The sequence below is a fragment of the Mirounga angustirostris genome, unplaced genomic scaffold (assembly GCF_029215605.1).
Source record: "Mirounga angustirostris isolate CCGP_5_RB_7025 unplaced genomic scaffold, mMirAng1.0.hap1 SCAF_10, whole genome shotgun sequence".
In the NCBI taxonomy this organism is placed as follows: Eukaryota; Metazoa; Chordata; class Mammalia; order Carnivora; family Phocidae; genus Mirounga; species Mirounga angustirostris.
In genome coordinates, this window is record NW_026991718.1 from 50,698,084 (window position 1) to 50,711,864 (window position 13,781).

Sequence of the window (13,781 nt, forward strand, 5' to 3'; positions counted from 1 at the left end):
GGCCTTGAACGCCTGATCAGAAGCAAAGAGTTGATGCACACACCTCACGTAGATGGATGTGCGCATGTGCACACAAATGCACGTGCACATATACATACCCCCACAAAAGACGCTGACCCACCACAAAGCACGTAGACTCAATTCTCCCTAGTCCCCCATAGACACCTGACCATATAACCCCATACAAACAAGCATAAGGTTATACACCCGTCCACATCACCCTTATAGACACCTCCAAGCGTCACTTACAATCAAAGATGCAGGAAATCGTGGGTCTGTTCACGCCAAAGTTCAAGGTGGACACGGACATGGAATCTTCACTCCTGTCATCTACCACGCCGCCCTAGAGACACAGAGCTGGTCATGACCAATCCTGACCTCAGAGCCGGGGGGTGGGGGGCGCCAGGGAGACGGGCGCAGAGAGTTAGGTGCCCGGGTCAGGAGACCTCTAGACAACACTCCTCGGCTGCTGAAAGCTGGGCCATCAGCCTCTCATTTTACTCTAGTGTGGCCCATCCCCCTACAGCATCCCCACACTCCACTGTCAAGTCCACAGGGAAATTGTTCTCCCTCTCTCGTGGAGACCAGACACACCAGAATGGAATTCTGAGTGATTCTGGTCCAAGAGGTTAGAGCCTGATAGAAGGAAGGACTCTAGGGGAGAGAATCCAATGCGGATTTTCCTGCTGGGATGAGTTAAGAGAAGCCAAATCTGGAGGCCCCAGGCCACCATCTCTGTCCAGGCCCTGCGTATCTGGACACTGGGTCCTAGCTCTGGGAAAAGCTACACTGTATCATCACCACCTCTCATCAGCCCCCACTGAGCTGAGGGTGGAAGAGGGTGCAGGCTGTGGCCAGGACAGGGACAGAAGCAAGAGGCAAGGCAGGTGTGCCCTCAGGCTCAGAAGCCCGTCTGTCAGTGTACTGCCCATCAAACTAGCCAGTAAGTCCCCTCACTTTGTCTTCATTCGCACTGGGTTCTAACCGCTGGGCCATACTCCAGCTTCCTTGGGCCAGATGCCTACCTCCCAGGTGTATCCAGCGCCACCTCTGCCCCTCATTGGCGTCCTGCATGGTTTGGGGAGGCTCAGGGACCCAGCAGGGATCAAGGCCCCCACAAGAACAGGAAATGTGCTGGTTACTTCACAGCCCAGCCTCCAGACTTGGCTTTCTTGGCAAGCCCACCAACATGCTATGGCCCAGAGCCCAGCAGAGGGACTGGGAGAGGTGGGCAGTGTTCCCATCCTGTCCATTCCCTCTGCAGCCAGTCTGAGAGATTTCTCCAGGTCCCTAGCCTCTCTCTCCCCGACTGTCACCTGCCCCACCCCCTTGCCCAGTTCCTGTTCCCAACACACAAGCACACACACCCTTGTATGTGAATGGAAACTCTGGCCTCACCACCAATGGCCTGTTCATCTGGCCCGGGCCCACCCAGGGTGGTCACTTGCCAGGACTTTCCACCCTGCCACCTGGCCACAACCATCTCCCAGGAATCTCAACCTCTCCTACAGGCCTAGTGCCTCCAAATAGAAGACGCATGGCCACTTCCGCATCCTCCTCTCCAAGCCACGCCCACCCTCAGGGCCCAGTCCCAGACCCCTGGTCAGAGAAGCCTCCCTGGGTGCCTGCCTTCCCACTGTTGATCTGCCCACACCCAGAGCCAGAACCAGCATCACTACCCAGAGCCCAAATCCTTTGCTGGCCCTCAATACCTGAGGGGTCCTGATCAGACCTCAGGTGACCTGCGCCATTTTCCCATTCAACACCAGGGCTTCCCTCCCACAAACCCAGCCCTCAGTTTTAGGCAGGCCATGCTCCTCGAAGCTGGCCAAGACTCACACCTGCTCCATCACAAGCTCTTGCTGTTCCCTAGTCAGAAGTGCCATTGATCATCCCAATCCCCCCCATCTTCAGGGTATCTTAGGACACCCAGGGAAAGCCTGCCCTGGTCACTCTGGGTTAACATAGAAATGCATCCTAAAGGTGGGCCAGGTCTTCCTCTGCTCCATTCCTGCAAAAGGGCTCATAAAACACGCATGCAGGAAAGATGTGTTTATCTGCTCTTCCAGCAGTCTCACCAAGGTCCAGCTTCAACCAGGTAGTCTCTGGCTCCCACCACAAGACACCCCCACAAGGACCCCCTTCCTCTGACAACAACTTCAACACAAGCTCTAGAACCAGATTGCTGGGGCTCCAATTCTGGTCCTGCCATTTATTGGCTGTGTGACTTTGGGCAGCTTGCTTAACCTCTCTGAACCAGTCTCTGTAAATTTGGAATAATTCTACAGTATCTATCTCAGAGAGTTGCTATGATTGTTAAGGAGATACATTACATGTTGTTCTTAGCACACCCCCTGGCACATAATAAATGCTCAATAAATGTTTGCTAGTAATGATCTTAATGAGAGAAATAAGGCACAGGTGGGGCAGGGGCAGGGTAGGTCATAAACTATAAAGCTTGCAATTATTCTCAGGGGTAGTATTCATATACCTCATATTTGTTCAAAATTATTCCAGAAGCTGGAAAAGTGGACATTTCAGGAGCCACAGCCCTGGGCAGAAATCAAAAGCAATCAATCAAGCAATCAGTCTCTCAAAACACACACACACACACACACACACGGGAAAGCAGGATAAGAGGGGTGCCATACTATAGACAGGGAAAGACCCAAAAGCCACCACACCTGAGCTGTCTCCTGAGCAGGTGTGGACCCTGGGCATCCTGGGTTCCCCCCAGAAAAGGCATTTGGCCCGGCCATGCTACACTGGCATCCCGCCAGAACATGCACCACGTCCAGCAGCTCACGGCTCCCAGTTTCAGGATCTGCAAGGCCGCACATAGGGCTGGACCTGGGGGGCCCAGCAGGCCACCCCAGGCGTGAGGTGTAGGACGCCAAGGAAAGCAGATCAGAACACTGGAAACAGGGCTTGGTCAGCCCTCTGTGCAACAACCCGTAGCACGTGCAGCCCAGGGCACCTTGGTTGGGGGGGAGGGGGTCCAGCCGGAGGCAGGGCGGAAGGCCTAGGACCCTGTGGCCCCTCCACCTCAGCTGACAACACACTCATGCCCCCATGAGTCGGGCGCTAAGGTGAGCGAAGGGAAGGAAGCTGCGCCCCATAATGCCTTTGCCCCCTCCCAGTACCTGCAGGGACCTCCGTGCTCGCTGCTGGCTGCCAGTGCACATTCCCACTCACCTCGCACCTCCTCCAGATGGCCTCCCCTAGCCGCCTCCCAGAAGCACCACTCCCACCAAAACGCCTCTGTCTGGGGCTTTGGCAGCAATTTCTGGGTCTCTGTCCAAGGGCAGTCTGCCCTCCTGTGATCAGAAAAGGTGTCCCCCTCCCTGGGATTTCCACGAAGGCAGGCGCCAGGTATCTCAGGCCTAGCTCAGTGCTTGGCCCACAGCAGGCCCTGGCCCTGAGAAATAATGTCCTTCCGAGGGAGGAACCAGTGTCCCCTTGGGGAAGGCCCCTCACACTGCCTGGGCTTTTCCACCTGTCCTGCCTCCAGAATGGGGGATCCACAGGGCTCTCCGCACCCCACAGCCCCCAACCTGCCCCCCAAGTATGGACCTGCCTCCTCCTTCCCTTCCCCCAGCTCAAAATGACAGATGGGGCTTACTGAGAAGAAGCTGGGAGAACCAGGAGCCCTGCTGAGGACACCCACTAAGTTCAGTCCCTCCCAGTGGAGCCCTGGCCCTGTAACCGCCCTGGTTCCCAGCCTGGGCAGAATTCTACCCACACCATTGGCCGATGTCTTCCTATCCTCCAGCCCACTGACCTTCGCAGGGGAGGCTGGGCTCTGCATGCTTCCTCTTCAGACCCTGGGAGCAGACGGGGAGGTCAGCTCTCCCTCCCAGCCCAGCTGTGGCCTCTGAATTGAGTCTCCAGCAGTCTGGACGCCCCCAAACACCCCCATCCCTGATGACTTTCATGCTCAACCCAGCTGAAACCCTCTGGGGACCCCTTTCTTGCCCCCCAGGCGTCTTGCACGTTGGTCTCTCTGCCCCTTTCTTTCCCTTCTTTTTCCTAGGTGTCTAGCCTCTTCCTCAAGATCTCTGTGCAAGGATGAGTAAGCCCCCCACCCAGGTGCTTCCACGGTGCCCTGAATCTCCTCTTACCACATCTAGCACCCACCCCCACCATTGACCCGTCTGTGCCCTCCCACTGAGAGCTCTGGGAGGTTTCTGTCATACGCCCAGCTCTGCCCACACACAGCAGGTGCTCAGTACACACCTGGAGAGCGGTGAACGAAAGAAGGTCACCTCAGGAGAGAGCAACAGTGTGAGCTAGGGGCATAGCTAGTGAAGAAGGCCAGCCTGTCACCCAGGTCCGGGGATCAGTCTGTACAATAACAGATAATCCCATGTCACACTTCCTTCACTCTGAGGTACATTTTGGTTTTCAAGTGTAGACATGCAAGGGTCACACTCTGGAACTTCTCTCAAAGCAAACAATGAAGCCCCATGAAAATCTGGTTTGGAAGCTTCTGGAAGGTCCCTGCTTCCTGTCAGTCCTTCCCTCTGTCTTGTGCATTGTTGGGTATTTAGCAGCATCCCTGGTCTTGACCCATTAGATCCCCATAGCTTCCTGACCCTTTAATTGTGACCACCAAAAATATCTTTAGACATTGTCAAATGTCCCCTGAGGGACGGGGTGGGGGATAGAAATTGCCCCCAGTGGAAACCCACTGGTGAAAACTGAATGCAGTTTTCACCCACTGGTGAAAACTGAATGGCAGGTTCCTATAGCACGTAAGCAGCACTCAGTAAGCGGTGCTGGTGGTGTCAGTTTCAATCTTTCAACTCTCCATTCTCGTGCTACAGCAACACCTTCCCCCTTTCATCTCTTTTTTCTTTAGATCTGGAACCCATCCTCTTCTTTCTGCCTCAGGGTCTTTGCACAGGCTGTTCTCGCCACCTTGAATGCCCTCCCAGGTGAGCTAACTTGAGCTCTTCCCTCAGTCACCACTGAGGCCTGGATACTGCTGTGGCAGCCATGCCTTCAGCAGCAGCCCCTGCTCAGCCTCTCCTAGCTCTCTCCTGCATCCATCTCTCCGTGTGTGTGGGCAAGGCACACATGCTCCTCTCTCCCCTGCGCCTAGCCCAGCATCAGGCACTTAGTAGTCATCCAATGAAGATTTGTCACAGAAAATGAATCACCAGCATTCCCTGCCCTCAGCCACGTGGGCAGCGTTCGGGCCTCGAGTCTCAGGGGAAGGGTCAGGAAAATGCACATCAAACAAGCACCCTCCTTCCCTCAGGGGGCTCAGAGTAAGATGTTACTACAGAAAGAGCAAGGGATATGGTTTCAGCACCCTGCCCCCCGCCCCCGTGGGGCCATCTCTGGGGTGGAACAGAATGGGGTGGACCCTCGGAAGGTCCCACTCAGGAAAGCTTCCTGGAGGAGGGGAAAGAGAGGAGTGTTGGCACAAGGGGAGCAGCAATGTGCTGGATCCTGCGCCCCTAGAGCTCAGGGGAAGACTCAGTGAAAGGGGCAAAGTTGGGGCAGGGCAAGCTAGGAGAGGAAGGCTGGCTTGTTTCTGCTCTCGCTCGGAGCCCTGGGCAGAGAGAGCCAGGCTGCAGCGGCAGCTGATGCCTTGCTTTCTGTCCCCCCTTTCCCCCCACCAACTCCACGCACTCGCTCTTCCCCAGCCCCACCAGGCCCCGGGCATTGGGTTTCCCACAGCCACATTCCTGCCTCCATAGCTCATGCCGATGCGACTCCCAGACTGTGGTCTGTGGCCACACACTCCATCTTGGGGCTAGCTGTGTAAGGGATCCTGCCGGTCGCCCAGGGGACTGGGCAGCATCCAACCCGCCACTGCCCGGCTGGCGGCCATGGCTCCCGGGAAGAGCCTGAGCTTAGGAGTGCAAGGAATTCTCTCCCTCCCAGATGGTGCAGGGCTGCCCCCAGGGGTCCCCAGAGCCAGTGGCCAAACCCACCTTATCTGCTGAGGACTCCTGCCCTGGGGCCTTGGTGTGGCCACCACACCAGGAGAAGGTGGGCAGGTTCTGGGAAAAGCAGCAGCCTACAAAGGGAAGGGAACCCCAAGGCCCACCTAAATTGGGTCCAAGACCAAGCACCAGACCGCTATCGTGTCTGAAATTCCCCCTGTCCCACTGGTTGTCTGTCACACACACACCTCCTCCCTTCGGCAATGGTGCGACACCTCATCCATACGGGGCCCAGAGATCTGGCTCAGGATCTATAACCCAGAGGCAGGACGGAGGATGAAGGGGCAAGACCAGCGGTGGATGCAGCAAGAAGACAGGCTGAGCAGAGGGTCCCCGGGGCTGAGCAGGCAGAGGACAGAGCCTCCGCAGCCAGACCATGATGGTCAGGAAGGAAACAACAGAGCCTCGGCAGTATCTCAGGGGGCTACTGGGACACCCTCCGTCCCATCAGAGTCAAGCAGGTGGGTCTCAGGGGCCAGTCGCCCTCCTGGCTTCCCGGGAAGGACTCAGTTCCAGTGCCTGATGGACCCAGAGAGCGCAGGGGACAGAGCTATTGGGAAGAATGCACTGTACCACTCTGCTGCTACTATCTCTTATGTAAACAGGACCAGGGCGCCCAGAGCAGTAAGGGCTGGAGCTGGCCCGCATGGCTCAGAAGAGCAGATTAGTAAGCTTTCAGGCATATTGCAAGCTTGCTGTTAAACACGGCCATTTGTAACAACTGAATCATATAAACTTATAATTATGGAAATTTTTTTAAAAAACAGAGGTGATAAGGGCACCTGGGTGGCTCAATCAGTTATGCATCTGACTCATGATTTCGGCTCAGGTTGTGATCTCGGGGTCATGGGATCAAGCCCCACTTTGGGCTCTGTGCTGGGCGTGGCGCCTGCTTGGGATTCCCTCTCTCCCTCTCCCTCCACCCCTCCTCCACCCTCTAAAATAAATAAATAAATCTTTTTTTAAAAAGGTGATAAATACTCAAACTCATCACTTCTTAATTATTTTACGACTTTTGACTATTGTTCCGCTCCTGAGGTTATTTACATCTAATATATCTGTGGTCTGGAAATACTATATAACCACCTGCCATTGCTCGTCTCCTCCCATCTCCACTCAGCGATGTCACATTGCTAGCTCGAAATCGGCCACAGCGGGGATATTTACACCACGGAAACCAGCAAGTACTACAAACCAGACTGGGTTTGTTTTTTGGATTTTTTTTTTTAATTTTCTGGAGAACCAGTTATTAAACACTGACCAGCATGCCCTAGGGTGAACTGCCAGGACCTCTTCTTCACTATTGGCTTTGCTGGGACAACCAAATAACCAACAGCCACGTAGGGTAGTATGCTATAAACTCTGAACCACCCCACCGTTATCCATAGAATTTTTCTTAATGCTCGTGTGAGGAAACACCCCTAGAATCACTATGACCTGCCTTCTCTGTACCTCCGTTTGCTCATCTGTGAACTGGGAGTAGTGATAAACCCTATCTCCTAGGACTGCGGGGGGCATGAAAGGAGATAATACACAAACAGGGCAGAGGTGATGCCTGGCCCAGGCACATGCTCTAGAACGGCTGGTAAACGCTGTTCAGAGAGAGCCAGGGAGTAAATCCATTCACCTTTGCAGGGCAGCTGCCCCTGTAGCAGGACAGTAGCCACAGAATGCAGACACGAATGAGCCCAGGCACTTGCCAATAAAGCCCTGTCTACGCAAAACGGCCAAGGACAGATTAGGCTTGTAGGCTAAGGCTTGCCGACCCCTGCTCTGGAAGGGGAGGTTATTATTTTTGCTGTGTTGTTATCAGCCCTATCCTGAAAGTGAAAAAACTGGGGCCCAGAGAGGTCAATGCCTTCCCTAGGGTTGCACAGCAAAATTAACTGACAGAGCCGGGGGGCCCCCCAACAGCCCCTCCGGGCTCTTCCCAGCTTCAGCTTCCCCATCAGAACTCAGCACCTGAGCAGGGCTCCAGGGCAGGACAGGGCTGAGCGCCAAGTCAGGGCCTTGGGGAGCCCAGGGCCCACGTCACTGCCCTGGCCTCCCAGCCTGAACTTCCAGGGAAAGCCCACACAGGCTAGCAGGCCAGGCCGAAGGAGGAGAACACTTTAAAAGAGGGAACTCGGGAACACAGATCTCCCTTCCTAATCAGGGCTGATTGCAACTTTAAGTAGAATAGCAGGCAGCGGTGCAACCCCATGTAATTTACAGCTGGAGCCGGGGCTTGGAAGCAGCTGCAAAAATCCTTGCAAAACTACCGGCCAGCCCCCCGGGGAGCTTGGGAATGGAATCAGGAAACCTGGAGAATCCGCGGTGCCACATGTGGGCTGGCGCGGGCGTCTGTGTGTATGCGAGTGCGTGCGTGCACACATGCCCCTCTTGACTTCCCGTGTGTCCAAATGTGGAGGTTGCAGAGAACGCTCAAGCAGGTTCTACCCCATGCCAGAGCACCTCCATAATCAGGACGACCGTACATCCCACTTTGTCTGGGACGGCCCCAGCTTACGCCTGTTTCCCAGCATGATTGGGACAATAAGTTATAGGGTCACCCTAGCAATTGTGGATGCAGACCCCAGTGCATTTACAATAACACACACGGGGCCCCCACCGCGTCTGCCCAGCTGTGACACACACACTCCTCGGCACCCGTGCATCCCGATGTGCTGGCATTTTGTCCCAGGTACACAGACACACAGTTGGACCCTCCAGACTTCAGCATCCAAGTCTGGAGTGAGGCAGATCCTGGGGTCCACCAATTTAAAGGAATTACCCAAATGGTCCTTCCATAGGGGGGGCAGCAAGAGGGGCAGGGAGGCCCCTGCTTGAGAGGCCAGCCAGCCTCCAATTAGCTCCTGCTTGCACAAAACCAGGTATAGAACAGGTGCTCAATTAGCATATTCAAGAAACAGAATCCAGGGAAACATGGAGTCACCTCCCCCACCTAAGCAGACCCAGCGGGGATTTGGTTTACTTAATGAGGCAAACCCCTCTCACCTCCCGGATGCTGCCCTTGGTCCAAGTGCCCACTCTAGGAACTAGGCCCGGGTACTCTGCGTACAGCAGGGCTTCATCCAGGTGCAGAGACGGCCCCTCCCCTCCTCACCCACATCTGACCTCCTTTTCAGGCAGCTCAAATCCCAAATTACTCCTCTCTGGCACCAGCCTTTCCCTGACCCCCCTCCCAGCACTTCCGACTCCTAGCTGCCCATCTCTGCCCTTAGGCTGGGGCTTGGCATCTCAGGCCTGTCTCCGTAGATCCTCTCCACTTCCGGTCAGGACTCAGACTTCAGACGACCAACCGGAGGCTTCTCAGGGTGGAGGTCGCGGTGCCAGCTCCCCTCTAGCAGCCCTACTGTTCCAGGGAAGCCAAGCCACATGGCTGCATGGGAAAAGTAATGCCAACAGCCGAGGGTTCCAGCCAGCTGCCCAGCACCCTCCCTAGGACCCCACTCGAGGGCCTTCTCTAGGAGGACATTATGCCCTAATGGGAGTGGGAATATGGGGAATATGAACTTGGGGACAGAGGACAGAAGAGCCCATTGTCTGGTCTTGGTTCTAAAACTGACTCATACTGTGCCAGTGGGCAAACCCCTTCTCAGGCCTCAGTTTCTTCTGGAGTAATATTTGGGGCTCAGAGTTGTTCTAGAACAGCACTGTCCAACAGAACTTTCTGCAATGATGAAACTGTTCTATAGCTTCACGGTCCAATATGGTAGCCATGAGCCTGGTGTGGCTCTCGAGCACCTGAAATGTGGCCGGTTGACTGAGGAACTAAACTGTCTTATTCTAATAACTTTAAATGTAAGTTGAAATACTCTCACGCAGCTAGTGGTTACTGTGTTAGACAGTGCAGTTATGGAACCTCAGTCTCCCCAACTGTAAAATGGGTATAATAATAGAATGCAGTCTTCTGCGGTCACTGTGAGGATAAAAAGAGACCATGCACAAAAGCTTTCAGCCTGATCTTTGGCACATGGTAAAATGGCTTTCAGTGATTCTTCTCCTCTTTGGGCTCCCAAATTCCCTTGAGAATTGGAGAAAAACCACAGACCTTAAGCCAGAATTTACACATCACAGATACACATGCCCACAGTGCACATACACACGTTATCACACGTGCACACACATCGTACTCATTCATACACACGTGCACATACATATCACACACACGGGCACGTTGCACACATATTGTGTGTGCGCACACAACAGCCATGTGCTTACACATCAGACACACTTGCATACACGGATCGCACCCACACACCCACAACTATGCATCCAATTTCAAGGGGATCCAAAGCCAGGTGGAGAGCACCTTTCGAACATGAAAGTTCCTTCCAGCTCTAAAAAGCTCCAAGGCTCTGAGCACATGTTGCCGAGTCTCTGTCTCCTTCCCTCCTGCCCAGGCTCAGGCATCTCAGAAAACCCTTCCTAACACTCAGGGCCAAGCACAGAGGCAGGGCTCTGGAAAAATCCTTGCGCATGAAGGGCAGGCCCAGGGCAAGGGCGACAGGATGGATTCTGTGAGCTCACCCCAGCAGCCGTCACCAGAGTTCCCAGAGAGGCCGGTGGCGTCGGGAAGGGGTGCCCGGGTGGGAGCCGGCGGTGGCGGCAGCAAGGGGTGTGGGGCGAGGAGAGGGAGGCTGGACGGAATGCGCTATAATAGCAGCTTTGTGCTCTGCTTCCCAGCTCCCTGGGAACGCCAGGAAGATTATGAAACCGGTGTCCTTGGGAATGCCAGGATATTAGCTGGAAAAAGAATAATACGAAAATAAAATAATGCTCGGGATGGAGACAGCAGACGATTAGCAGACGGAGCCAGGGCCTCCCGCTCCACAGAGGGAGCCAGGCTTGGCCCCAGCAGAAGGTTTCAGGGAAAGACTGCCCGTGCTAATGAGCAGACAGAGCCTGCCTTCCAGCAAGATGTCTTCAGGAGGGCAACTGGCAAGCAAGGCGCAGCCTGCTGGTGGACCAGAGGGCCAGGAGAGGGGTGGAAGGAGGCAAGGGAGCACCACAGGCTGGCCCTCGGGCCCAGGCATCCAGAAATGTCAGATTACCAGGAAGACCACCTGGTCACCACCCACGGTGCTTCCCTAGACTTCTTCAAGGTCTGCCTCCCAACATCCTTCTCCAAGAAGCCTCCCTCATTAGACACCGTCATTCTTGGCCAGAGCATTCATGGCAGATCCTTATTCTGCCCTCCAGCACCTCAAAGATGCAGATCCTACTGGGTTCATTTGTACTCACATGGGAATGCCTCTCTTCCTCATCAGACAACAGTTCCCCACAGGCCAGGCCTCCACCATCAGATCAGGGGATCGTTAGAAGCAAAGATCGCTGTTCTCTCACCAGGAAGCAAGGAGAACACGTCATTATTCCCTGCTCCCCTCTCTAGGACCCTGGCCACACACCTTCACCCAGTCATGGATATGCCCTGCCTCTCTCAGAAAGGCATCCAAGTGGGGGGGAGCAGGGCAATGTGACCACCTCCCTCATCTTCCTGATGCCCGACGTGCCTCACATCCTTGCCCCTCAAAGGTGGTCCTTGGACCAGCAGCACTGACATCACTGGAGTCCTCTTAGAAACGCAGACTCTCGGGTTCACCCAGACACGGAATCCTGAGTGCACATTTTAACAAGACCCCCACATCGCTCCTATGTTCACTCAGCCTGAGAAGCACTTCCTTACATGTGTCACGTGGGTCCCCCTTACAATGACTCTAGGATGCAGTGACTTTCACAGACGAGGTAACAGAATTGCTAAAAGGGTAAGTGACCTGTCCGCAGCTAGGAAAAAGAGGAAGCAGAATTCAGACCAAACCTGCTCCACTCTGAAGCCTCGCCTATCCCACCATGCTCCGGCCAAGAGAATCAGCAGACATCAGTGACCAGTGGACAAGGCCAGCAACCAAGACATTAGCGGGGTCTGGGCACCCAGAGAACCCTACCATCTGCTCCCATGATGCAGGCTGGACGTTAGCCCCAGTGCCATCAGTACCTCCCAGGACGAAGGACAGCAGATTTGGGGACAGGAGCACATCTAGGTGACCATGAAGGAGAGGGTGTGTGTGTGTGTGTGTGTTGGTGCTGATGGAGGTTCGAGTCACTGAAGTACAGAGTGGTCCAGACAGTTACTGTCAAATGGGCCAGTGGCCCTGTCCAAATGCTGGCCACACCTAAGGACTTTCCAAAACTGTGTCCTCCAATTCCAGGTCTGTGGGATCCAGCCTCTCCAACCACTGTCTGCCCCTGGTTCTCTGTGTCAGCCAAGCTCCCCCGGGACTCAGAGGGCTTCCCTATGTTGGTTTCTGCTGCATATCACAGGCAAGGCACATCTGCTTCACAATCAACCACCTCCCCACGTCTGTTGACTTGACATCTGATTTCAATGCTCCCTCACGACATTTTCTCCCACATAAAGAATAAACGGATTGGTTTCTGTTTCTGGGAAGTGCCCCCCTTCATTCTCCCAGTCACCGAGCCATGAAAGCTTGGCAGTGGAGCCCCAGCCTTGCTCATCTTCTTCCCCCAGATCCTGGCCAGCCCCAGAACCCATCCACACTGCTGCCCATGTGTCTCTGGCTACCTCTGGCCTCGCGTCCTCTCTCCCACGGCCCTGGCCTCCCTGCCCTGGGCGGCCTGGCAAGCAACTGCCAGATCCGCCTCCTTCACACAGCACTTAACCATGTGTGTCAGACTTGCCAGGGCCAACCATGAACTCATCATGGCCCCAGGCCCACCCCACCCACCCTGTGGCCCGGCGATGGGAGAAGCCCTACCATGCACCCAGCAGAGCCTCTGGGCCCATCTGACCCTCCCCAAACTCTGTACTTCCCTCTACTCCAGCCCCCAGCTCCCACCCCAGATGGTCACCTCATCCCAGATCACTAACCGAGACTCCTGATGGTCTCCTGATGGTTTCCACTCTTCCACCCTAACCAGCCTCCATGGCTACTTGACTAACGGCCCTGAAGCCCAGCTCTGACCAGAGCACTCCTCTGCTCAACAACCCACACCCGCTCCCTATTGCTCATTGAACAGAGTCCTGTGGCCATCAGCAGTAGCTCTTTGCCGAGCACTGTTTGCAGGGATTTTTTTTTTTTCCTTTCCAGACGCTCTTCTCTGCATCCTGATGGTGCTGTCAACTACAGAAAAGGGGCATGACCCGGCATGGCCAATCAGAACATTCCATTCCTGACCCTCAGGCTGGCATGGGCACATGGCCACGAGAGCCAGTCAGTCACACCCAAGACTGTCACGGCATTATAGAGAAAACAGCACTCTCCCCTCTGGTCTCCAGCTGTGAGGGAAACAGAGGATGCCAGGCGGGCTGTGCTCTTTCACCTAGCAGGGCTTTGCCGGCTGTAAAGTTGATGTCGGCGCCATCTTTGTTACCACCCAGAGTGAGCCAGTGTGAGAATGAGGCCAAGACAGAGGAACGAGTCAGAGACAGAGTCCCAGGGATACTTGGCGAACCCCCATTTCCTGCCAGACCTAATGCCTGCTTCGTCCCTTGGGCTCTCCTGTCCGTCTGAGCCCTTAAACTCCTTTTCTCTCTGTAACCCATTTCACTGAGTTTCTATTCCTTAGGGTACCTACCCAGGCTTCTCAGACCCTGACTCTGAGCTCTGCCAAGGCCTTGATCCCCCCACGCCTCAGCTGGAGCTACAAGCCCACCCCCAGGCCCTGCCCTGTGCCCAGGCCAGGCCCTTTCTGACAGGACAAAGGGGGTCAACACATACCAGCACTGCCCTATGAGACCTCCAGCTGGGGCTGCTCCAGCTGGGACAGCAACTTCCTCCCGCCCAGCCGAGCACGAGCCCA

At 55.1% G+C, this 13,781-nt stretch overlaps 1 protein-coding gene across 23 annotated transcripts in view; it reads right to left on the reverse strand.

The window, feature by feature from the left end:
* DYSF (dysferlin) overlaps window positions 1-13,781 on the reverse strand; it is a 205,016-nt gene that overhangs the window by 89,032 nt on the left and 102,203 nt on the right. For all 23 annotated transcript variants that reach the window (XR_010405596.1, XM_064572348.1, XM_064572350.1 and 20 more), the window contains one exon: window positions 250-343. Coding sequence is in view for 22 of the 23 variants with exons in the window: in XM_064572348.1 (XP_064428418.1) it covers window positions 250-343 (94 nt within the window). In the remaining variant the exon portion in view is untranslated. The remainder of the gene's footprint in view (window positions 1-249; window positions 344-13,781) is intronic.